At 38.1% G+C, this 27,217-nt stretch overlaps 1 protein-coding gene across 6 annotated transcripts in view; it reads right to left on the bottom strand.

Annotated features, from left to right (window-relative positions):
- Nucleotides 1-849: 849 nt before the first annotated feature.
- Nucleotides 850-27,217, bottom strand: part of GAB1 (GRB2 associated binding protein 1) — a 101,302-nt gene continuing 74,934 nt past the window's right edge. For 3 of the 6 annotated variants that reach the window (XM_056362674.1, XM_056362678.1, XM_056362712.1), the window contains exons 4-11: nucleotides 24,692-25,296; nucleotides 22,443-22,528; nucleotides 21,919-22,222; nucleotides 8,850-8,939; nucleotides 6,530-6,623; nucleotides 6,066-6,189; nucleotides 2,993-3,115; nucleotides 850-2,752 (exon numbers count right to left, since the gene is read on the bottom strand). In XM_056362674.1, coding sequence (XP_056218649.1) covers nucleotides 2,594-2,752; nucleotides 2,993-3,115; nucleotides 6,066-6,189; nucleotides 6,530-6,623; nucleotides 8,850-8,939; nucleotides 21,919-22,222; nucleotides 22,443-22,528; nucleotides 24,692-25,296 — 1,585 coding nt within the window. In that variant the 3' untranslated portion in view covers nucleotides 850-2,593. The remainder of the gene's footprint in view (nucleotides 2,753-2,992; nucleotides 3,116-6,065; nucleotides 6,190-6,529; nucleotides 6,624-8,849; nucleotides 8,940-21,918; nucleotides 22,223-22,442; nucleotides 22,529-24,691; nucleotides 25,297-27,217) is intronic. The other 3 variants (XM_056362684.1, XM_056362693.1, XM_056362703.1) reach the window with 2 other exon arrangements.

Genomic DNA, 27,217 nt, shown 5'->3' on the forward strand with positions numbered 1-27,217 from the left:
TAGTACAGATAACTAAATTTAAGTATCGCTGCTCAATTACAAAAGTTTTAAAAATAATACATAGTTGCGTAGTTGGTAAGCATTTCAAGGACAGATGGGTTAGGGGTAGTGAGAAGATGAGCAGCCCTTCCAGAACTTCTCCTTCAATTTCTCCCATTTACTGAGAGAATAAAGAAACACAAGTTTGAAATATTCCAAGATCACCTTGCTCCTTGGGTGCATGCATGAGTGTAGGTGTCCACAGTATGGATTCTTCTCCCCAGTGGCAAGCACCAAAACAATTATGTAGGAGTAAACAGCAAAGTGATTATCGAACCACATGTGTTAATGAATTACAGGCATCTCAGCAGTGGAGATGAACTGCGCAGTATCATTGCACTAATGAAATGCTTAAAGCCAGCATCCTAAAACTAAACTATCATTATATCAGTTACAAGTACTTGCCATGCCTACGGGTGCTTCGACTCTAGCATCTGCAAAGAAAAGTTTATTATTTGATAGGAGGACCATCAAAGCAGAGTTGAGCTGTAGCTCCAGAATCTTTATGGATCTGAGCTACTTCTGATTGCACCATCAATGTCCCCTGGCTCACATAACATCTTCTGGCTCACAGAAGACAGAGTGCAGATTATTTAGCTGCTTGGTATTATTTAGCTGCTTGGTTTTAAATCAGAGATTCATTTTGAAAATTCTTTTAGCTGTACTTTCTTTTTCTTTTTCTTTTTCTTTTTTTTTTTGAGAGAGGTACTAAGAGGTAATCTACAATTTCGAAGAAGTGTAGTTGGTATCTAGGCACCTTCAAAGATGCATTGACATTGGTTTGCTGTTTCACAGGACAGAGTTTACACATCAAAACCGAACAACTTGATTTATTTAAAATTCACCTCAAAATGCACTGTGTTTAGTTTCTTTTTTCAAAATGAACATTCAAAGCATCAAAATATTACTAATTTAAAAAGAACCTTTGTTAAGAATAAGATAATTCACATACCGTAGATTGTGGCTGTGAGGGGAAAGAAACAACCAATGGTAGATTAGGCACAGTACTAAGGCCAACATGCCAGAAAACAACACAGCTCGATGCTCAACTTTTACATGACCTGGACAAACCAAAACAATTGGGCAGGAAAATAAAACCAACTGCTTACTTGAGGGTAAGGGGGTTTTTTTTGTAAAAAAAAAAAGTGTTAGTAAGTTTTCTATCTAGACCTAACTCGTTCACGTATTTAAAGAAATCTATCTTCTTCCAAATAACAAAAAATGTTTCTAAACCAAGGCAGATTATTATTTGGAACTGGCATAGTAAAATAAAGGATCACAGTATACAGAGCTTAAAATCCTGTACCAGGAAGGAGCAACAAGTGGTTTACAAGGGGATCATTTAAGTATATTATCTAATTTTTAAAAACAGAGATATAAAATATCAGTTGCATAGGGATTTAAATATAAGGCCAAGCAGGAGATTAAAGTAAAATAGAGATCATAAGAAGGGCACAATGGTGTCAAAACATAGTATTTCCATTTGAATTAATGTCTAATTCAAAATCACAGTATTTTGCTAGTACTACAAACAGTGAATGTCACACTGTCCCATTAATCTTGAACTGAAAACTGACATTAGAACTTCTAATAGTACAAAACTAAAGCTCATTGTCTAAACCTGATCAGTGTATTAGCACAATAGTGCTTGGTACGTACCTGATTTATATACTCTACCTTCTGTAAATAATATAAAGGTTATTTCTTGTTAATAAGTGTGAGATCACAATATTACTGCATGCCATCAGTGGTTTGCAGGCTTACTTGACATTTAATTATTCAGTCTTTAAAAGTGTAAGATCCCACCCTGCAGAATCTTCACCCATTGAACACAAAACACTGTCATCAATAAAATACAATAGAAGTTCCACCCCTAAAAACTAACATATAAGCCAGGATTGTAGGTCTAAAACCCAGTACAGTTCATTATTATTAACTCACAGCAATTTTTGTTAGGAAGGTAACCTGTAGACTTCCAAATAATCCTGCGTGTATTAAATATAAACAAGTATGTAACTAACTGTCATCTCTTGGCATTTCAAGTAGATTATTCAATTGTGAAAGTATTTCTGCAAAATCAATTTTAAGTTGTTAAAATGAAGTTCAAATATTAATTTCCGTATCTACATGTAGCTTAATTACCCTAAAATTGTAAGGAATAGTAGTGTAAGGGGAAAAAAAAATTCTCCAGATGAATCAGGCATTACGGTACACTAACTGGGAATACCTGAACCAACATTGTAACTGAAAAAGTGCATAAACATGGTAATACTACAAATGTGTTAACTACAGAACAAAAAGGTTTTCTGAAAGCTAAGTGATACTTTACATGCTATTTACAGGTTGCAATTTTTCCAGAGACCACAGAGCCAATTTACGATCTTAAAAATCCTTTGACAGATTCAAAGCGTCCTTTGGCTTCCATCCTATTCGGTCAAGAACCTATTCACACACCAGTAAATCAGGTACTGTACAGTCGAACAGCACTGCCATTGTGGTTCTGTAATGCTTCAAAATTCATTCCTTTCTGTTCTTTGAAGAAAAAGCAGTATTTTCATTTCACACTTTTCGTAGGTGTTTCAGATTCTGTAGACTGTCTCCCATCAGTCCATGCCTCTCGTGTACTCTTCAGCGCTAGTGTTTTCTGCTGGTCAACCACAACGTAGTCAACTCTTTCATCTGCCACGCTGCTGCCTGAACCACTGCTCTTTTTCTGGGAAAGGCAAGGGATAATTAACGTAAGTTTTCCACTAACAACAAAAAGTAAGTAGATGTCCCAAACAAATATAGAACAAGCACATGTTTCTCTGAAAGGTCCAACATAGGCTCTCCGATTGACCATTTGACAAATTAGTTAAGACGATCTTGCTGGAGGTTCTCTTTCCCCGCAACTGCTTGTGAAGAAATGTTAAACTCTTGATTGCAGAAATGCAAGTGTTGAAGAACTGCTTACCTTACGAGGTGGGGTAGATTTTCCCGAATCCAGGTCCAGATCTAAATATTCTACTTGCTTATCTCCTTTAGGTTTTACCATAGGGCTGCTTCCTCCGTCAAGACTGTTGCTTCCGAACAAATTCTGAAATTATAACACAAATAACTTCAGCTACAAAGGTATGTGTTAATGGTCCACACTATCAAATAAGCTTATTATAAACTGCCAAAATACTAAAGGTTAAAGAACTGGCTGACAGCTCTTGCAATCAGTTAACCCACGCAAATTGTACTGACATTGTCTAACAAGGTGATATATGCTAAGTCAAAACCGGGACAGAGTCAAAATCCAACAGTGGGGAAAAAACCCAAAACCACCCCCACCCCCCCAAATTTAAGGTTGCCACCAAACCAATCTGTACCTTCCACCTAATGTCCCTTTCACGTAATGAGAAAAGAATGGAGTGTGGTTTGTTCTTTTTAAGTGAAGTTGTTACACCTTAAATTTAACATTACATAACAACAAAATTTTTTATTTCTTTGAATTGCTCTTAAATACCTTACAAGTATTCCAGCCTTACAATAGTGGCAAAACTTCAAATGAAACTTTACATTTCATTCAAAAGCCATTGTGGTTAAGCTGAAAATCAAGAAGTACTATTCAACTGATAAGACCAAAAGATTAAAAGTTCAGAAGATTGTGTAGGGCTGCCTAAACTGAAGTTGCATTGTATATACCTAAATTTCAATTAGCCCAGACTTTTACAACCTCACCTCCTCTCTCCTCTCCCAGCCTGATCCCTCCCTCTTAACAGGTGTTATAGGAACAGTACAATAGAAGGACTCTTCTCTAAAAGATAAAGAAAAAAAAAAAAGGAAGACAGAGGGCAGCAGTCAGCAAAAAATGAAGAAGAAGGCAGAAGGAAAGACAGAAGGGTAAGGCTGACAGCAACTTGAAAGAAAAACCAGAATATTACTGTTTTTATTAAATAAAACAGAAGTATGACATGTCCAAACAAGGTACTTCGAAGCCGATGACAGAAAAGGATGGAAAAGCATGGTCTCCTTTCTAAGACGCAGTTGGAACAATTTGCAAAACAGCTGTAATTGGCACATTTTAAAACAAAGGGCTTGAGATATCTGGGAACATTCAGGTTCTCTAGGAAACAAAATGCTTTATGGGTTAAAGCTTAATGGGCTGGGCTTTTTAAATTGAAGTTAGCCATTATATCTGTATTGTCAAACTCATTTAATATTAAGTGGAAACAAGGACAAACACAAACAACCAAGACAAAGTTAATTTCTGTTGTCCAAATTCTCCAAACAAATTTCTGCATATTTAACATACAAAAATCAGGTTCTGTATCAATGTTTCCAGCACAAAATAAAAAAGCTATTGCTCTTTGAACAAAAAAAAATATCTGTTATTTCAAACCAAACAGAGAGGCAGAACATACGCATTAGGAAACAGAAACTTTAAAGATACGTAAATGAAAATTAAAGGAAATCTGTAACACAACCTTAAAGAATGAACAGTGCAAGCAAACAGAAGATTTTAATGACAGGCCATATGAGCTGTAATATTAATTAAGACTGTCTTGGCACAGAAGTTAAACCCCTGAAATGGCATTGTAAGAATCAACAGAAATCCCCAATTTGAACTGCGATTCTGCTGCAGGGAGAAGCCTGGGCAGAGGCGATTCTAAACCTTTGTGTAAAATGGGATGTTTCTTGCATCTGTAAAATGGGACATTACCGATTACTTACCAATGCCTCTTGCAAGAGAGGGTCTAAGTTTTTACATCACCAGCTCCCCCCTGCTGAAGCCCACTTCCCCTGGGAAGCATGCCTGCACTGCGGGCAGGTCAGACATCGGACAAGGCACAGGCCAAGGTGCTCTGCAGGCTCGTGAGCTTGCACCCAGCCAGAGCTGCCGCAGCAGAGAAGTAGCAGGAGGGCCTCGCTCGGGGAAACCGAGGCAGCATCCAGAGGCAGCAATAGTGAGCTGGAGGGGAGGGAGACTGGAGGAGATCAGGGAGGGCATCCAGAGCAACAGGAGATGAGGAAGCAAGCAGCACTGCGAGAGGAGAGTCCAGGGTGTAGTGAAATGGGCTAGCACATGCCGCATAAGAAGGCAGACAAACAAACAGAACAATAAAGGTGCTATAAAGGCCCTCTCCAAAGAAGGTCTTTCATAATGCTTTAAAGATGAAAAATGCTGCTGTATTACCTACTGAGAACCCAAGCTGTGAAAATGGGGTGAATAAATTAAACTATACTGAACAAAAAGCTGAGCTCAAGATACAGGTTTTCCTCTAGTGCCTTACGGGTACTCTGGACCACGTTTTAGTCTCGGCCTAGGTCTACTGCTGCTCTCTTACTTTAAAATATTATTATGGCTTCTTCTTCTTCCCTCTCGCCTTCCAGCCCAACCAAACAAAAACCACAGCACACATCATTAACTTTTCCTAACTAGCTCTTCACTTACTGAACTGCAAGCTGAATATCTGAAACTTTATCATTTGAGAAAATTCTCTGCTAAATGAGAAAAAAATACATATATTCAGTACATAAAGATTCCTTCTAACCTCTTTTTTTGAAAGAAGCCTAGTAAAAATACACATAGCTCAGTCTATATAGAATGTGAACAACAAATATCAATCCTTCTGGCCTCACATCCTCCCTGTTCCTTCCACATTTCTTGGAAGACATCCTTTTAATAAAGGCTTTTAAGCACGGCTCAGAGGTCCTAAGACGGTTTGTTTCCCTTGATGGCACAATACTGAACTGGTCCATAGCCCAAGCAATTACAAAAAGGAGACAGTTCCTAGGTAAGAGGGTGGGAAAAAAAAAGGTCATGTATTGAACTGTTTTGTACAATATGTATACTAACCATTCTCTTTATATATGGTTATGCTCTTAACTTCTTCAGTGAAATCTTACCAAAATTACAATTTTTCTATGGAGATTTTTTTATTACTATATTGATCTAGAAGTATAAAGGGAGTGATGTTGAGTGGAAGGATCTGTGTTTGCATGATTTAAAAGTAAGGACTGCACAGGAAGACAGTAGTTAAGACGTAGATTTTACATACTGGGTCTTCAGTGGACTGATTTGGATTCATGGATACATAATTCTCTTCACTGTCGTGCGAATCACTGCTGGAAGTTGTGCTATGAACTGAATCCGGTCTGGGAGACATGGGAAACCTGGAGGAGCTAATTACCAGGAATTATTTTACAAACAATGCATCTCTAATATCTTAAACCTCCTGGTAAACAACAAAAATAAGCATATTAGAGCTGAAATTTTCATTCATGTTTACTAGAGTGTCACATTTTTTGATTATACACAGTCCTTTATATTTAATATTACAAAATAAAGAGTCATATGGACACATTTTGTTTCAATTCAATTCCATGAGCATACACACACACACACTTCCAAAGGAACCTTAATTTGTATTACACAGGGTAAAAATATAATACAGACGTACACACATTTATTAACACTCAACAAAAACAATTAATCCAAATGAGGAAAAGCTAAGAAACTTACTCTCGTGCAAAGCTTCTGGTGATAGGAGATCTAACTGGGGCTTGTAATTCTTCCCATTCAGGCAGAGGTTTTATTTCTAGTGGAGCTGGTTTTGCTATGTGAGAAACAGATAATCTTAAAGCACAGAACATACTTCAACAAACTTAAATGTAATAGCTTTTCAAAGCCTAAGTAAAAAAAATAAATACTATTTTTAAATAGTAAATACTAGTTAGGAAAAGGAGACACTGTTCAGTTCTCAGAAAACCAAGATATATTAACTTATATTTTTAATCTTTCCAGGTACTGAAAAAGCAACATAAATTAGAAAAACGCTGCACAATTTAAGAATTTTGCAAGATATATTTGTACGTAGTAATTCTGTTTTGAAAAGAGACTCTGAAAATGGCAGCATCATATTCTGTCTTTACTCTGCCACAGTGACTTGTTGAACTGACAAGCCCAGGACAGGGTTGATGGCCTGTTTCAGCACCACCTCTGGGTACTTTTCTTGCTCACGGACAATTATTATTATTATGTAGACTCTGCCCTCACTGCATACATGTGCCTTTACCAATTTCACAGCTCAAAGTGTGGGCAGAATCTGCAGCTAAGACTAAGTTTGCAAAAGAGAAAGAGATGAGCCAACACCCAGATTCAATTCCAAGAGGTGTCTGCCTGGCTTCAGTGCTTACCAATAGACAGGCAGAGTAGCAATGTGCCCTTAATGACGGCTAACATTGTTCTAGAAAAGGTGCCATTTTTAAATTCAATTTTCAGAACAGAACCACAAATAAGAGTATTAGTGCCAAACACATTGTCCCTCCCTCCAGCTTGTATGTTTCACCCCTCCTAAATGTTAGAAAAAACCCCCAAAGAATAAAAGGAGTTGGGGGGAGGGGGGAATTAAAAATAAAAAAAATAATCACACCATCAAACTGCTGTCACAGTTTGAATCTCAACTTCATCCTCCCCAAAACTGTTTTTAGAAAATGAAATGCAATGCCATTATAACAACACCCTTTCCTCTCCTCTCCTCCCCCCTACACACCTCCCCCATCAGTTTGCTGCCCGTTAGCAGATTTACCATGACCAAATGTCAGGCATGTAGCACTAGAGTTCACGAAGAGCAAGAGCTCTCGTAAGTGACCACATGAGGAACTGACAGAAATCAGCTGCTTAATCAGTGTGGTTGTCTCACAAGGAAAAAGCAGAACTGTAGTCATCATACTTTCATTATATTCACACTTCAGATTGAGTTTATAGAAAAGTCAGCTATCATATATTGAACTTAAGGACTCCCAATCCAAATTTTCTGGGTAAGTATCAGTCTTTAGTATCCCAAACAGTTTTCTCCTTTTCTCTGTTAAGAAGTCATAAATTACACACTCAAGGCATATCAAGCCTACTCCAGTAATTCTGCCGCTTTAACTCACTTGCTCATAAAAAGCTGTCACCACAGACTCAGAAGAGGAACTACAACTCATCTATCTCAAGATATAAAGTATCATATGAGATAGGACTGGCAGAACCGAAGTTGACGTAGGCAAGATGATACTAAAGCATGAGTGACACAACAGTGATCAGCTTGGCTCAGGTCCTCTAGAAAGTCCTCAGACTACCTGGCAAGTACGAACGGTGGGCAAGGTACTGCTCCAGCAGAAATTGTCAGGACTTTGTCAGAAATTTGTCCAAAGCCCACTGAGGATAGCAGGGATATTTCATCCAGTTGCAATGGGCTTTAACAACCAAAAGTAATGATCAGTGACATTTCTGTGAGATTTTTAACGTTAATCGTAATCTCCTCTATTTCTTGCGACTATGTAAGGCACCAACTTGGCACCTTCAGTAAAGCCCATCAGACTAATTGCAATGCTCTTTAAGATGGATAAATAAATCTCTGTACTAGTAAATGGTCAGAAGATAAATATTTTGCTTTATTTCAGTGTTTAGCCAACAGTAGGAGACCCAAGTAAACTGTGATTTCAGGTTATTGACTAACAAAAGTTATTTCAAGCAACTTACAGGTAAGTCATATATACTTGCTTCTAAATAAACAGACAAAAAGTAAATCCAAAATAAGAACAGCTACAACTTAAGAGATCAGAACCCATGTTAATGTCAAGGAAATGTTTCCATGCGCTGTTCAAGCCTTCAAGACTTTAATTCCTTATACAGGAAACTTTTTACTTGGCAAGGAAAATGCACCCATGATCTTAGATTATAACAGAAGTAAAAAGACTGTACAAGAGTTAAAGTTATTCTAGAGTAACAGTTTTCTTAATTTTTGTTTTACTTATTTTTATAAAGCTCCATATACATACAGTGCTAAAGTACATACCCTTTCTTCTTGTAGTAAAGTCACCTATGGTTTGTGAATCAGTTCGCTCTAAACCATGTGGTTTAGGTCTTAAAATTTTAGGACTTTGACCTAATTGGTAAAAAGAAGACTCTCTTAATAATATTCTATTTGTAACTGGAAAATGGAATTTTGTAAATAAACAGCATGACCCCCTGCGGAAAGGTTAGCGCCACAAGCATAAGCAAGCTGCTGAAGGAGTTTCACAGTCTAGCTAAGTCTCACACTAAGGGCTTAAGCACCAAACCAGAAACAAAGAAAACACTGCATGCGAGTAATTTGTCGGAGGCAAGCATAAAAGGTGTACAAAAAGGCTAAGAAGTGCATCAACAAGTACTGTAACGGTTAACTGGTTTCAAGTTGAATTACACAAAAAAAAATACATACTTGAGGACTATCTAGCATGACAGGAGAATAGTCATGTTTCAGATGCAAGCTGAGGTACCCTCAAAGAAATTAAATCCTCTTTAGTCACAATATTACTTTGGAAATAGTGATACTCTTGGGAGGTCTCCTATCCAGTGCGCATCTCCCACTCAAGAAGCCCCAAGAATCTTTTTGTATTTGTTAATCTTGTTCCCTAGAGGTCTACATCTGTCTGTACCAAAACCACCTCTCCAATCTTGCAGACACAGAGGGACTTTCTTTCCAAGCTCCCAGCCTGCACACTGTCCCCTCACCATGGCACAACCCAAACTCCACCGGAAACGACCCTGTCATAACATTACATTCTCTAAACGTTTTTTATTATTGCATATTCCCATATACAAGTGCAGTAGACGCACTAATCATTCCCCGATCTATTATGCTATCATATGCTATCATGTTATTAGCATAACATTCCCCTATATTATTCTATCACGCAACGCAACACTTTAAATTAATCTGGTAACAAGGTGAAGAGTACAAACTAAGAGAACATTAGAGTCACTAAGCTCCCTACAGGCAGTAACGTAACCCCTCTCCCAGCAAGGAAGTTCTCAGCCAACTTGACCAAACTCTGTGTTTCATCACACTGTCTATTTTAAATAAGTATGATCAATAACACTTAACAATTCTAACCTTCTGTGAAAGTCTATCTGACAAAGTGTTAATATTAGAAAAGGCGAGTGCCTTCAAGTGTTACACCAAGAAGCCGTATGAAAAGTAAACCTTTACAATAAACCAAATTAAAAAAGTTTAAGCCTGATTATGTTAGAAAGTTGCCCTACAGCACAAAGTGGAAAAGGACTGGTACAGACTCAGCTGTGGGCTGGTACAACCGGCAATGAGTGAGAATGCTATGTAAAAAATAAACTTGGCAACAAACACCAGAAGTTTGCAAATCTCTGCCCCAAGGGTTTTGCATATGAAGTGCTCTATTACTGTTATCGCTGAAGTATTGGGAATAATCAAGTAAGAACAAGAAAGGTAAACAGGAAGGTTTTATACTGTATCTTAACTTCTACACAGTGCTTCTGAGAGGCCATGCAGTTAAGACAAAATTTATTTATTTACTAGTAGTGCTACTTTCACACAGATGGTTCTTTTCCAATTTCAAAATCAGATGCTCCCTTAAATGGCTGAAGTGCCAATGAAAAGGCCAAGCAGTTGGGCAATGCTGACCAAAGACCCAGATTGCGAAGCACTACACAAAACATTTCTGTAAACTATGCTGTTGACTGGAGCCAAGTCAAAAGCATGACCCAAGATGCTGGCATAGCTCACTCTGAGATGATTTGATATTCTTAAGTACCTTGCCTACAACTCTATAATAAAAGCTTGCCTATATAAAAAGACCAAGATCTTAAAATCAATTGAACAACTGTAGAAGTTCAAATTCAAACACCTTTTATTAAGAACAATTTGATACTGAATATTACTATCTAATGATATTAACTTTTTACGATCTGATTTAAAAGAAATTTGGCTCAATACAACTAAATTTAAAATGCCAATCAATGCACTGACATATGAGCAAGATTCTAAGTACAGTGAGAAATCTGGTAGAGGTAACAGGGTTAGTGACGTTATTTAACTAGCGTGTGCTTTATAACCTCTCTGCTCTTATAGCCAAACATAGGCTGAAGTGCCTAAAACCCATCATACAGAAGACAAGTGCAAGGAACTCAGGGCTGTGACTCATTATTTCTACTCTGTTAACGATGCTACGTGGTCTTGTGCAGCTAACCTTCCTAAGCTGTGATTATCCCCATTTGTAAAAAGTGGCTATTATGTAACTGTGTGCCTCATACTTCATTTAGCACTTATAAACCATTCTGAGACTTTCAGAAGAGCTATATAAATAAGTACAGGTCCCTATAATATTTCTCTTCTGCATCAGCCAAGAACATACAAAATGTTCCAGCATAAAATAAACTCTGTGAGCTTTCATCTCTTGCTGCTGAAAAACTGTTCAACCTAAATAAATCTGGTGGCAAAACAGCTTGCTGCTACCAACTGGCCAGGATAATGCAATTCCTCTAGTTTAATACGTCACAGAGAATTAAAATGTTTGTGCAGGTTTGTTTTTCCCCACTCCCTACAAAACAAAACCTACAAGGCCTAATCTCTGCTGAGGAGCTTATACTGCGCACCAGAAAAGACCTGACACCAGGCAAAGGAAAGGGGGAGGAGGGAGCGCCATCACAAAGCTGAGGTTACTTGTTTGTGTCCGCAGTGCAAAATTCCTCCACCCTATTTTTGCCCACTTAAGAAGATAAAGTAATATGAGCTAGGGCACAGAAAGCCCTTAATGATGTCCGTTACTCCCTCAAAAGACATATTTTTAATAAATCCATTAGAAATTTTTAAAATGCCATTCTTCATATAAAAATCAACAGTTCTGTCACTATCTTAAGCCAGATCTGTGAACAGAAATATATATATATATATATATATATGGTTTTAGAACTTTGTATCTCTAAGAATTGTGACTGAAATTTCTGGCGCTGCTCCCAGGTAACTTCACTAAATTTCACGGAGGGCACGTCCTAGCACCTCCGAGAAGCGATGAGCTGAATATAATATGGAGGAGAACATGCCTTACACAGTACAGCAGACTGGTTTCCAAGATCTTTTCTATTCAGAAATAATCACTAAAGGTGAAGTGTCATAGGGCTGTTCTTCAGATCAGCTTAGTGAAGGTGGAAGGACAGTAGGTCTCTGGAAAGCCTGGCTCCACACAGTGTTCCAGTGCCAGCAATACTGAGGAACACATTTCCTGTGGTTTAGGCTCACAAGCCCAAATTTACCTCAGTTTAGGCACTCACATAAGACAATACTTTAAATTTACACACCTGTTCTGGGAAAGAGAAATCTGGGTAAAAAAAATAATATTTTTTCAGATGTATTTCTCCTCCCTCCCACCCCCCCGAAAAGGAAGTAAGTTGTATTGCAACACTACTGGATGTAAACCTACCAAGGGGAAAAAAAACCCAAATAAGTTACGGCAAGTGAAACCAACCAAACAAGAAGTGAAAATTAGATGTTTTCACTGTTCAGTCAAGTCACCACCTGTGAAATGCAAAGCGCTACAGCCAGGAAAGGGAGAAGCTCAGCTTCTGCACGTTCTATCAGACAAATACTGTACAAGGGCACTCTGAGCTGAAAAAATCACTAATGAAGTCTATTTTTCTAACAAATGGCTGCTTGTAAAAACTGCCAAGCAGAAAAAGCAATTATGGATCTAGCATTAGAGTGCACTCAGACAGCATGAATTCTGCTCCTGGCATTTCAGTGTGTGTCAATGCTGCCTTTGTCTGAGAAGTCATCAGGAGAAGAGTCCATTTCACATGTTTGATTTTGTTTCAAATAACGGTTTAAACTGAAAAACCTTTTGATTTTTCCACTGGCTAATGCATTCTCTCTTTTTGTTTTTCATAAAACACTTGGAATATAATGCTAGGGGGGAAAAAAGGGGTCCCCACTGGAGCAAATTCCTGCATCAGAGTAAGTGGGTCTTAAACATTTTTGGTTTTGAGGACGTAAACCACTCACTGTAGAGCCTCATTTGTTTTCAGGCTATTGCCTTGAAGGAGTAGTACTAGACAAGATTTCTAAGAACGCTTCTTTTCCAACTGGCTGCTTGTTCCATGGCTTGCTGGTAAAGGATTTTACATCAGGAAACTGCAAATATCCTCATGAAAGAGGGCAATGCTCTACTTAAATACCAGCTTAAGTTTTCTAAGGTAAATCTACTACCGTGACATAAAATTTAAGAAATGCATGACCTGTTAATGCTGTTTCCTGGCCAACAGGACTAATCCTCATGGGACAAGAAGATCAGACGCAGGAATGCTAGAGCAGTGCTTTTACTTGGAATAGGAGGGGGAGAGTAAAAGGCAAAAACAGCCACGTAAGTGCCCCACATCCATGAAAGTACTTTGAGAGACATAACCAACAGCAGTTTTTGTTTCCTTTAAAAAATACGCACCTTTCCCCACTTTCTCTGTAATTAGAGGAAACTGAAATTTGCACTGAGGTCCAAGAATTCCAGTTCTCAGAAACATGGTAGGCTTTTCCTTTAAAAAACAAGCCTGAAGCTCATGGCCTTACTCCCACAGGGTTTATTATTTGGTTTTCAATTCTGCAGAATAAACTCCCCCTTTCCTTCTCTTCCTCACCCCAATGAACTCTGATTCCCAAGTACACGGTCTTCAGCACAGAGCTCTACAGATATCCTGCATTTGCTTTTTCATCTCTGTTTTTATTAAGACTATTTCCTGCCAAGGTACTTCTAATTAAAAACATGTATTTAGTTATAAAACATTCGTATCTATTTCCATACCGGTATCCAGCAACAAACAGGAATATCAATAATGTGCTTAGTTTGGGTCAGTGATACCACATGGATGGTGATAAATAGTCTCTTTAGGACAGTAAAACCAAACTGAAATCAACTTATTCTTTCAATATTATGAAATATAAAAAGCACCTAAAGAGAGGCTCTCCAGTTTTCTTAGGTGTCTTTATCTTCTCAAAAGCACTTTTCTCAGAGCACTGGTACTTTGAACACTCAAGAAATTAAGAGTGAATTGGAAAAAATATCTGATTATAGAGAAGTCCAACTGCATCTGACAGCTAAGGTTCACTGGTATTCATAAAATATTTGCCAAATGCCATAAAAACTATTCAGAGAATACCAAAGCTATTAATCATTCAAATACTATTTGATTGCTCTAATTTGTGAGTAACTCCACATGTCTGTATTTTAAAAGCCCCTGAAGCATGATGAACTAAAAGCATTCAATAGCAAAGTGTTCTAAGACAGTGTTCTGGAGTGTTTATTGATTAGTAGTTTAAAGTGGCACTAAGATTCATGAAAGGCCAAGGGATCGCTCCTTACCTCACCTTTAAAAAACAACCACCCCCCCCAAAAAAAAACCCCAAACACTCACCACCCCCCGGCCCCCCCCCCCCCAAACCAAAAAACTTGCTCACTGGAAAAAAACCCAACCCTAACATTAAGTCTATTTTAAAAAGCCAAGGGAATAGCATGACAATATGTATATCAAAACCTGTGTTTCCTTAAAAAGGCATTAAGCACATGGAGAAGAAAAGAAAAATTGTATGTAAGGAAGAAAAAAAATAGGGTTTTATTATCCATGTTCTTTTGTTCCTGCTCTACCTAGCATCTCTGGAATTCAACACCACCATCTCTACCGTTAGTGTCAGAGCAAGTCTTGCAGTTTTGTCTTCGGAAAGCTCCTATGTTTACATTTTTTTAGAACAATAAACCATACCTTCCTTTGCACCTGCAATGCAGCCATCCAAATGGATTCTTTACCTGAAATTACCTGTTGTTTCAAGGTTTTATAAGACAAGTCACAGCTGCAAGTTAAGAACTGATTTATCATATCAAGGAGCTGCATAAAATTCATTTAAAGCTATTAAGTAAAAACTAACCTTGTAGAAGTGATTTAGTACAGCTATGGAGGAAACACAGTTTTCAGCTAAACTGAGTCTTTGGAGCTTGTGGGGGAAAAAAAACCAGAAAAAAATAAAATCAATAAATTTGTATTCAGTCTGCCTTAAGAACTCTGAGGAAGCACCACAACACCCCCCAAAATTTTATTTTTTTAAATTCCAAAATGGAATGAACAGGAGGTATAGCTTCCAAGAGTAAATGGAAGGATTAAACACATGGATTTCTTAAAAGCAAAATAAACAGTACTTCTGTTCAGAAAAGTTGTTGTGAAACCAGATCTTCAGTTCAGTTCTTGCTGCTGATTAAAATCACCATTCAAAATTTTTCAATGCCTACTTGTCCTAAAGCCTGAGAAAATGAGTGATCCTTTATTTAAGAATACCCAAGACAACCATGATAGCGTAGAACACTGCAGTGCTGCCAGCTTCTAATTACTATTATTTTTAAAGAATTGTCAGCTCCTGTTGTCACAAATGCCTTAACTGTTTTCCTGAAGTTTTATTTCAGGATGGTGCGGTGCTCCTGCTGTATCAGGACATGCAGTATGTTCACACTGACCAACTCAGACACTCAAACATGTAAATATTTAACAAGGGAACTGTTTACTAGGAACTTCACGATTAATTAGAGTTCTTAAATTCCCTAACTACCGCCTACTTTGCTTGGGATTTTTACAGCATCATACTACACTACAACAACAGGTGATTATGTCAGTCATCTAGCAGCATCACAGGGAGTCCTACAGGGGCCAGAACGTGGCAAATGCTTTACTGCCACATGAAAGCCCTGTACACAAGTACCTCTTCAAAGTGGTCCTGTGCTCTTAAAGAAAGAAAATTGGAATTTTCTATCAAGTTAATCTGTTTGGGAGATGCTCATGAGTAGTCGTGGCAAAGATACAGCCACATTTTTTTATAAACGGTCCACGCATTTGTGGTATAACCACATAAATTATGTCTTGTAACACCTTAAATGAGACAAATCTACAAGAAAAACAACTAGATAAAATTTTTAACGTTTTTAAAACAATCACAACTCCTGACTCAGTGAGAATATCTTTCCTCTACCTTGGTTTCCTTTTGTTTATTGTCTTTTGTTTTTCAAGGTGCAATGAGGTATTTTGCTGGCATGAAAAGAAATGTGTGCATCACTCACTGTCTCTAATCCTAATTTACCACTTGCTGGGCTGAAAATTACCAGGGCCAAGCAGCAGCCTCTTTTAAAAGCAATTGTATGGACTCAGGTTGCAGGAAGCATGTAATACTAAATGTTGATATATTTTTGTTGAAAGATAAATTTTTCGTAAAAAATACAAAGATGAAGATGCACTACGCTACCTATTGGTTATTTTTACTATCAGCAAAATAATCTGTCTAAACCAACCCAAAACTAGGGCTGAAAATTTGTTTAAATAATCTTGAATGCAATTAAACTCTGACAATATTTGGGCAAATACAATCAGGACAAATGGAGCAAAGTCCAGTACCATGTTGTAAGCTGTGAATCCCAAGATCTTTACACTCTCTGTCAGCAATCTGCTTAGTGATCTCGAATGCATTGTTCTATCACAGCTCCCCATGACCCTGAACTTGGATCTGTGCTAAACTGAACTCTCTTGTAAATTGTTTTTAAGTGCTATGAATCAAAAACATTCTAAAAATGGCAGTGTTACACTACAGCCAAGTGAATGAGATTTAACTTTTTATTTTCATTCCATCATGGTCATGAATTCTTAATTCAGCCACATGCCTACGGTTCATATATTTCTTTCCAGAACCTTTTTAAGGTTCCAGAACCCATTTTGGGACAGAGACATGCTGCCCCTCAGAAAAGAGAAGTTACCAAGTTACAGTACGTAGGACATCAAACTCCAAATTCTGCCATCACCAATTCCATCACTGAACGACCTGTTTGATTCAGATATTGAAACAATAAGTTTTGTCAGTCAAGATGGGAAGCACTTATTTCTTAAGACCTCTGAACATCACAGATGAGATATATACACACATACTAAAAGTAACGTAGCTATAAGGAGTCCTTCTGGACAGCTCCTAAACAAGTATTTCTACATTATTATTATTTTCTAGTTTTTAGTCTTAAAGTCTTGCTTTAAGATCATGAACTCCACCCTCCTACTCATGGAAAGAAATCACAGGGCAGGAGGCTCAAAGACAAGCACCCCCATCTCAAATGCTGCATCACTCAAATGCTTCCTCCTGATCCATAAAAAACAATTCACATCCTATCCCCTTTTATTTTTGACCATGCACTTTCCTTGATCTCTGGCTTATGTCACATTTGTACTGAAGACTGAGGTCACTTAGACTCACAGACCTCTGTCAGGCCTTAAAAACTTCTTGTGGGCTGACAGCACAGCCACCTGGGACCTGTCTTGCTAGACAGTGGTCCCTGTGGAGTGCCGAAACGTCCACTACAGTCCTGCAGGCTGTCAGCAGGATGGAGAACACAGGATCTACTGCCTCACATCACAACCCTATTCAGATACTCTGCAGAGCCCCAGCGAAAGTACAAGGTGGAGCAGAAGAAAACCTGGCTGTTTTTTCTGTCTTAGCTATCCGAGTCCTCACCTCACTGCATTTGGGCATCTTTAAATCTACCACTCCTTCTTGGATAAACACTATTTTGAAGAAGGAACATGTGACTGTAAAAACAAATGTCACATAACCACTCTGTGGCAGAACCAGTCAGTCTTTCACCGATTCAGAGAGTAAGACCCAACTGCACGGATGGATGCAATTATTTATTCCGCTTGAAGCCTTTTGCTAGCAATAATGCTTCCAATGTAGCGTCATGACTACATGCAACTGTGGCAAGCTAAAGCAGCGAAAAAGCAGAAATACAATATACACAATGGTTCTTTATAATAAAAGAAATAGCACCCCAGGGAAAAAAAATCAAACAACCACAAACAAATTAAAAGAGAGATTATTTTTGTCATTCAATTACAAGTGAATGCAGAAAAGCACCTGCCAAACAGTTTCCATTTTGTCCCAAGCAGTATATCACTTACCTTTTGGTATGCTTCTCTAAAGAAATAGTAAAGTGCTTTGATTCAAGGTATTGGGGCAAGAAGCCAACACCGTGTTTTGAAATTACTTTCAAGACTTCCAGAAAATACTGGAAGCTCCCCGCATTTACAGAAGCAGCTGTGAGCTAGAAAAATAAAACTACATGAAAATGTAGCGTAATCGCAATGCTATATATTTATTTAAAAAAAAAAATATTCTTTTTTAACCCATGGTCTAAACCAAAGTTCTTCTAGAAACTGGTGGAAAAAGACAGAGGGTATCCCATAGGTCACCATGGCTCCAGGCCCAGGCTGCTCCCACAGGTGGGCTGCGCAAGTACCCTCCCTCAGAATTTAGTTTACCCATGTTCTTGATTTTTCATGACTCAGTCCTCTGTCACAGTCACTACTTGTATGTAACTGTACCTGCTCTTACAAATCTGAAGAATTTTAACAACTTGATAAAGTATCCAGAATGTCATGTGCTTATATCAGATCTGTGGAGACATACACATAACAGTCACTACTGTCGATAGACAGACTGCCAGATCCTTGCTGCCTGATGCATTACTCTTCAAAGACAGCAGAATCAGAAGTAACAGAGTATCTGTTTCATCTCAGGTTTACAAAACAGAACAGCAGAGGGGAGAGCAGCAGTCTGTATGCAACAGCATGGCCACTGCCATCGCTGAGCCCTCCATTTTCTACCCTTGTCAAAGTATACTGTCTGCAAGCAGTAAACCCTTAAACCAGAAGAAAATAGAGATGCTAAGCATATACATGACAACAAAAAGCAGTGTGTTCTTTATGTGCTAGTTTTACTGCATTATTTTTCTGTCAAACGCATTTTTATCACTGACTTTTATTTTTATCATAAACTTCCCTGGCCCACAGAAACATTACTGAGCTAGAGCTAACGCTCACATGAAAGGTGATGGTGATACTTCTCAGTAACAGGGACAGCTACCAAAAAGGGATTGTTACTTGGATGCAGTGCAAACACTATTTTTTCAGGAATCTGTATCTAATGGGGGGGGGGGGGGGGGGGGGGGGGGGGGGAGGGATGGGGAAAAAAAAAAAGATACAGCAGCTTCTTCAGACAGAACATGAGATGGGCCCTCATATACCTAGAGGCCTTATCACCGACACACTTGATCTCTGCAGTAATACCATCTTTTAGAGAAGCAGCAGTAGTCTTTCAACAGAAACTCTTGAACCAATTGCATATTTAAAAAAAAATATTAAAATTAAAGAAGCAATACCTAGGAGGTAGCTATTTTGTGTACCATTTACTCCCTTTTTATGTCTTGCTAAGTTTTACTGAGGATAACAGCCAACTTAATGCTTTCCGTGCACTTATTTGTAGCAGAAGATCATTATAGTACATTTATATAAGCAGAAACAACCTGATAATAGAAGTTGCTACAGGAACTTGAAAGCTGTGCTTTGTATTCTACTGTGCTGCTTTTCCATGCTCATTTTAGTTAGGTAATGATCCACAAAACCAGGAGTTTTATTGTATTTTAATACAAAAGGAACTGCAGTTTTATTTCCCCAAAGGTATCTCTGGAAGAAGTTATTTGCATGGAGAACTCAACTACTAAAATGGGAATATATTACCATCCTGATGTGTCGTATCTGCTTTTCACAACAATGGGAAACTCACAGTAACACACCTGATAAAATTTGAGTGAGCCTCTGTGCATGTGTATGTTGCCAAGATAAAAACCCTTAGTGATAAATCAGAATCATTACCATTCTTTGTAGCTCAAGATCTTCACAAATTTTTTTTTTCCAGCCCCTAAGCTTTTACTATACAATACTTACTTTTGGGGACAGTTTTACTGTAAAATTACTCTCTCTTCTAAATTATATTAAATAATCTCATTATTTCACAGCTATAACAGCTTCTAAAAGTCTACAGGCAAAAAAACCAGCCAGTCACTCTACACTCATTAAGAGGTATGTTAGTACATCTTAAAAAAGGAGGAAAAAAAATATCTTTTCCCTGAGGTTAGCTAAGTCCTTTCTAGCTGTAAAGCATTTGAGGATAGGAGCAAAGCAGGAGCCTTACATGCCACTTTTAGAATCTAAGACACTAATTCAGTTTCAAGACAAGAGATGCAAGAGCAGCAATGCTGCCCCAGCAGACATCTGTGTGACTGCTTTGCACTGCTAAAGTGAGCAGCTTTTCAACACAGAAATCTGTTACTTTTGAAGGTCAAACAGTTTATCAGTAAAATGCACAAACTGGCCAGTCAGGGAAAATATTTTAAAGCAGTTCAGTGTTTATTTTGAGAATATTTTCCAATATTGTCTTTCATCAATCTGTTACTAGCCAGTATTTCTTAAAAACTAAACAAAACTACTGTCTGGTAACATGGAAACAGTAAGACACAAGCAGAGAGCCAAGGTCTTGAAAAAGGCCATGCACTGTTTCCTGGAGATGGACAGCCAGAATGAGACATGGTACTTCCCACTTTACACCAAGATCATCTATACCATGATGGTATTGTCTACTTCACTTAATGACAGGCTGTTTTCACTTAGTGGTAAATATACTTAAAGGTTTAGTTAGTGAATATTTTGGATCATCTGAATATTTGCTGTCGAGTTTTCCCCAAAATGAAGCCATCCATTCTCAATGTAAATACCGATTTTTTTAAGGACTTAGTTTTAAAAATAGGGCTTACTCGAATACAAAGTAGTGCAGATATTTGACCTACTGTTCTTTAGTTCCCACTTCTACAAGAAAGTTATCTTGTCTGAAAAACTGTGTAGTATGGAAATAAGTTCCTCAAACGTTTACCTGTATTTCTGATATGCTGGCTGACAGAAACATCTTAGATTAACTGAAAAGTCTAAGCTATTTATTAGCGATTCTCTATACAAATATCTCTTACGGACAGAGCACAGTATCTTTGTTTCTTAAGAACACCAGTCACCCAAATAATCCTTATTTTAAGGAAAAGTAAATCCAGTACACACCAGATTCAAGACCTTTTTTTTTTTTTTTGGACAGCTTTGAAGGGGCCATCTAAAATTTGGAGATTTTTCAATTTTGTCATTGAAGTTGTTGCAGCTTCCTCAAACTCAACAGTAATCTTCCACACATTCAGCAGTTTAAAATATTTCCACATAAAGCTAGTTTTCCTTTTGCTTTATGACTTTGTTTAATCTACCACACTCTATGAAGGCAAGGAAATTTTCACCTACCACATTTTATACAAATTTCAATATAAGCATGGAACCCAGCTCCTGTGATAAAGCAAACATATCATAAGAGCTGGCTTGAATTAGAAGTTCCCTCCTCCCATTTGGATCCCAAGGAAAATACATATGGTAACCTCATAGCCCACATGCACATTAAACGTCTTTTGTGACTGCCACGTGTGGCCACTAACACTTAAGTATTAAGCAGTTTGGCCACTAACACTTAAGTATTAAGCAGTTCCAAGATCAAGTGATTCCCCTTGCTTTTACACACCGAAATGAGGACTTACGATTACCTATTTAATAGTAAACACTACTTCTTCAATCTAATTCTTTCTTCATTTGAACACATTTGTAAGAATTATTCTATGTAAAAATTTGTAACATCATTGCATACTTTGAGTAGGACTAAAAAGCAGCACAGTATACAACTCATTCTTGTTGTAACAACTGATTTCTTCTAACAATATTTACATCAAAACCAAACACCTAATAGTTATTTTTAACTTTCACTTCATAAAATGAAATGTGTACTGATCCTGTACCAAGCATTGTTACAGCCATAAATGTGTATTCTATCCAATGCCTCGTGTGCTCTCTCCATCACAAATCGGCTAACTGCCTTCTGTGTGTAAGGATCAAAACTCCTACTTCTGAGTGTTAGCAGTTCTGTGTCATTTTTTCATTAGTAACTAGAGCAATAAAATTTAAACCTATGCTTCTATTTGGCATTGTTATCGAATGATTTAATATGGTTAAAAAGGATTCCTTTATGTTATGGCTGTCTCATAGGATAAAAATAATTTCTAAAATTATTATCATTTTCCATAAATCAGAAGTTGGGAGAGCTGTGTTACTTTCTTAGATGATAAAAATCAACTTCTATTGGATATTTTCCTCACCTTTTCTGTCTGGTTTGAGGTTCCGATCCACTGGCGGTGGCTCACATTCTGCAACAGGTACTGACCGTCTGGGAGGGGTCTTTGGACTGGACCTGAAACCCATGTGAGCAGGAGGAGGGACTTGCTTTCCAAATAACGGAAAATCAAACGTGCCTGGTGTCATTGGTACATAGTTTGTTTCCTGGATGGGTTCAGTGAAGCTGCTGGAATGCTGTCGTGGAGGAGAGTTGGGATTCATTGGGACATAATTTTCATCTAGTTCTTCACTTGAAACACTTCCCACTGTCAACATGCTTCTGTTTTTCTAGAATTAACATATATTTCCTTTAACAAAATAAGTTATGCAATCAGCTGTGAATCATATGAGTTTTTTTAACCTAATCTACTCAGATTAATATATTCTACTGAAACTGAAAAACCACAAACACCGTACAGCTTGCCTTTTTTTTTTTTTTTTTTACATGGGAACAAAGAGCATTCAAGCACTGTCACTGTCGCCTCTCATTAGATCAAGTCATACTTACAAAGTGGTTATGGAAGCCCTCCAATGAATTAGATCTGTCATTCGGAAACGTTCGTGGAATATCATAACAGTCTTGAGAACTAATTTCTAAAGAAACAAGAAGAGAAAGTTGCTATTTATCATTCCTGTTCCTGTCACTTGGCACCAGGCATCCAGAGTCTGTTGTTGTTTACTGTCTGCTTCTGAGAGCATACAAACACACCTCCTGAAGCTGTGGCCCATAGATTTTATCTGTATATGCAAAAGAACTGTATTCACAAACAAACATAGCACTCATCAGTCACAACTTGAAGCTCTTACAGTGGCATTTTTCCATGGCAAGAAAAGAAAAAGTAATTCTCCCTTTCAAAGCAGCAGCAGCCTTCCTGTCAAATAGGCAGGTGTAAAAATTTAGTGCAACAGTAGGTTTTGAGATACTGGGCCCTCATGAAAAACCTGTTCTAAAATAAACAAACAGCAGATGTAATTTAGGGTCTGGAGAAAAGTTTTCTGACTGAACCTTGATAAGTACTGATTCAAATCTGTTGCAGGAACAGGTGAATCTCTGCTCTCAACTCCCCAGTGTGGTCTCCACAGACTCTGTTTGAACAAACTGCTACAGAACCAAAGATCTCGCCATTTCCAGGATCCTGACTGTTGGCACTTCACATTAAGGAGGTCCTCAGCTTTGTGGCTGCTTCTCTGGTGGACAGGGGGTTTTGTGAGTCATCTGCCTCCCAGGTCGCACTCACCCATGGAGGCGACAGGCTGCCTTACCCTGCAACAGGCATGACCTCCCTCCTGATGCCAAGACAGAAAATGTGGGCAAACTCCAGGTTTTACCACCACCTTGCTCTGAAAAAACCTCTCAAGTTTTTTGGAGATTTCCACCTCAGGGGAAAAAATATACACTTCTGCTATTAAGTGCAAAATTAAAACATTATTTTCAGAAAGACTACCTGGTCAGCCTCAGGAGATCTCAGCTTTACTGTGAAAGTACTCACTTATAAACAGCAAAATGAGAGAAGATAAGTGAAGCAAAGAAAGGTCTTTCAGGGTGTTACTTTGTCATTTTAAAACACTAACAACTATCCATATTATTACGCTTAGCCTACAGTATGAATGATAGACAGGATAATACCATCCAAGTGCCTGTATGATCACTTCCACTCTGTGTACTGCCTCCTCCAGAAGACCCAGCCCCTTCCTCATTTCAGCCTCCCATTCTGCATCTAACACAACTTTAACCCCACCACCCCCCCGTAACATTAGCATCGATTCTAACCAGTTTGAAATTTCACTTCAAAAGTAACACTCTAATCCCCATCTGCCTTGGGAACCTGAAAAGAAAAATGAAACTCTTAGCCCAAGAGTGGTTAACAAGACTAGAACAACTGCTCTCTGTACCAATAAATACCAGCTTCCCAATCTCTACCTCTCCCTGTATTTCTTGAGTTTAAATCTGAGAGAATAAGAACTGGGGAAAAAAAAACCACAGGCAGAAAAAAAAACCCCAAACCACTTAACTAAAAGTAGCTCCACTAGATTTGCTAGGACCTGATACACAACCAGCTGCTAAAGGAAGAACAATTAAAAAATTGCACTAGCACATCTGTAACACCAACATCTAGGTGACTATAAGGAGCAACTGTAATTACACTTAAAAACTGCAGTAAGCATATCTATGCCAAGCAAATAAATAAAGGTTAGTGGCAACCATCAATAAATCAGGGTTGATATCAAAGTCTGAGTACACACCAAGTCCCAAAGACCCTCATGAAACACTTTCAGCTTCTGCAGATTTGGACCACTATATAGCTAATGTTTCTTCGGTCGTTCTGGAAGACTGATAACGGCAGTATTGAACTCACCTTATATGAGATTATTCACACACACACAAAAAAAATATTATTAGTTCTTCACTGCTTCACTCACTTCTAAAGAAGAGTGACACCATAAATATGTCCAGGTCTTCAAATATTTTTAGCTAAGACTGAATGCCACAGTGCCATATACATCCCTTATTAATGTCCTGTCCTTTGCTGTTTTGTCAGTTTCCTTTAATAATCATCTTTTTCCTCTTTCTGACATACTTTAAACATTGCAACTACAGACTGCTTTGTGAAGGGTTACACACTTGTTCCTAAAGGCTAGAAACGCCCCTCATTTCATTCAGCCCACTTGTATAATTCACATCATGTAACTCATCACAAGATCGCATCATTTAACACAAAAATTCTGGAAGAGCAGGATAAAATACGAAATACTTACCTTTACGAAAGATATTCAAATCTACAGTTGAAATGGTGTTACTGCGCGAGGGTGGCATTCCTGCTGTAGGGATGCAATAACTACTATCAGTGTCTGAAGCAGTGCGACTAATGCTACATGTTTCCACAGGAGATCGATCTGCAGCGTGGTGAGGTTTTGGTGGCCGAGGTGGAGGAATATCTGGAATAGTCTCCAGTTTTGAAGTCTGAGACAATGTTCCGTCTGGAAAAGTTCGTGGAATCTGGTAAGTACCTCCAGGTGTGGGGGGAATGTCATAGCTAATGGAGATGTGTCTCATCTGTGCGTCTAATGAAGATGTTGCTGATGGGGTACTGAAAACATGTTGCTCTCCTTCGGCATCAGTCCCAGATGGAGATGCTGCCTTCGGTAAAACATCTTGTGAGTAACTCCTGGGCAAGTTATAAAGGCTGCAGTCTGCCGGTGTCAGTCCAGTACGAGAAGGCGGAGAGTCATAGACACCTTGCTGCTGAAAAAAGCCATTCACAGCATGCTTGCTCGCTGATGGAGCAGGATTTTTGTGGGAGGGCACGTTATCATTGCAGTCTGTTTCAGAAGAGCTGGATTTTGCAGAGTCAGCATGAGATCTACACATAAGATTGTAAGATTAAAATGTTGATGAACATATAAAGAAAACAAACACTATAAATAATAAACACAACACTTAAAATACAAACAAAAAGTCTATCAGTCTCAATTGTGTGTTCTTTTTTTTAATGAAATGCAAGAACTCAATTATTAAACAAACAGTAGTACTTAAGAAGGATCCTGAGTAACTATATACATACAAATCCATGCATGTGAAACAGATAACACAAGTGTGGAGCTTTAGCAGCAGCTAAACAACAAGTTGATGTTTCATAAAGCAAGTGATTATCACAACGCCCGTTTGGAGCAGAGCTTGTTTGGGGGCTGGGAGATTTTAATTTTTTTTTTTAAACCCATGCTGCAAACTGCAGCACTTTAATGGCACTGTTAAAGGTAAAAATAATACACTCAATCCTTGGGTTTGCAGTACTTGCTAGTTTTAATCAGTATAAAAAAAATGTAAGAGGAAAAAATATGGCTGCTTGTAACGTGCTTAAGTGCATGCCTGAAGTTATCTACTGACCATATAAAACTAGTTTGAAATACATAAAGGAGCGAGACATAAGTGATAAGAACAGAAACAGGAGGAAGATAGCATGCTCTTTGGGAGGGAAAAAACAATCCATAGGATGTATGTTCAACAGAGTGCTTCTGTCTTGAATGCAAGTTAAGGCAGTGTCATTAGATAAAATTACACAGTAGTTTACCTTTGATTTTTTTAGAAATTCCATCTTTTATGAGAACAGCACTCATTAATAGTGGTACTAACCAGTACCAGTAAGCTTACATGGAAAGTAAACATATTGCAATCTTTTTTTTCTTTTCTTTTTTTGTAAACCTCCCCAGTTACCTTGCTCCAGGCAGAGAAATTCTGTTATCAGTCAGACTCCTTGCTTAAATAAAAGTCAAGAGAGTTGCAAAATACTAACACAGGTGGAGTTAATGCAGTCCATACACTTTCTGATCAATCATACCACAGTATTTTCATTACCACAGTACCATACCAGTATGTAAATATTTCAGCATGCCTGCGTATCAATGAATAGCTGCTACACTACTCTTACTAAGCTCTATTAAGCAACCAGACCACGCAGTTCGTAAAACTTCTGAGGAACACAAGAAACATTCTTTCCCCCTTATTTTAAGTTGCTCTCTACCTTAAAGTGATCACAACCATTATTTATTATTATTCAAATTTCAATTTCTGAGTAAGAAGGCACAAAACTTCCTTTCTTAAGGGGCAGCTGGATTCATCTCCCAGGATTCTGGTAACCTGAGGAGAAAGGAGTCCAGTTTAGCTATTCATTTACGGTTCCTCTGCCGTCATTGGAGAAACAGGGACTGTGTGAAACACAATCTGTTCTTCTTAGATATCATCTATACCCAATGAATCACTCCCAAAGTGCCTCCCTGCCAGTTATCAAGGGAACACACACGATTAGCTTCGACTGGACATCTGCAGTCAAGAAAAACATCTTTCACCTAACCAACTGGTTTTTGTTCTGTTTAATATCAGAGATACAGTCTTCCATCAGTTTGAACAGCTTATGAGAGTTCTTCTCAGGCTTTGATTATATCACCTTTTTCCATTAGCTTTTTTTTTGGGGGGGGGGGGGGGGGGGGGGGGCATTCATTAGGAAAAGTACACTAATTTTGCTCTGGTTACTATTTTAAACATAGATTTAAATTCTGTCTCAGTGGTTGGAATTGCTTTCTAGGTGACTCTGAACTTTAATCTGCATTTAGCTTAACAGACCCCTGAAAAAGAAGAGAATGTTCTCATTAAATGTTTATCCTTGACACAACCAAGGAAGTGAAACTTCCCATGTCCTTTATGATGCTGACCATCAAAAACGTATTTCTTGTTTGCTGACATTTACTTCCTTTGCCTCAAACCTTTAAAAATTCACTGATGAACCA

Source organism: Falco biarmicus, chromosome 1 (genome assembly GCF_023638135.1).
Source record: "Falco biarmicus isolate bFalBia1 chromosome 1, bFalBia1.pri, whole genome shotgun sequence".
In the NCBI taxonomy this organism is placed as follows: domain Eukaryota; kingdom Metazoa; phylum Chordata; class Aves; order Falconiformes; family Falconidae; genus Falco; species Falco biarmicus.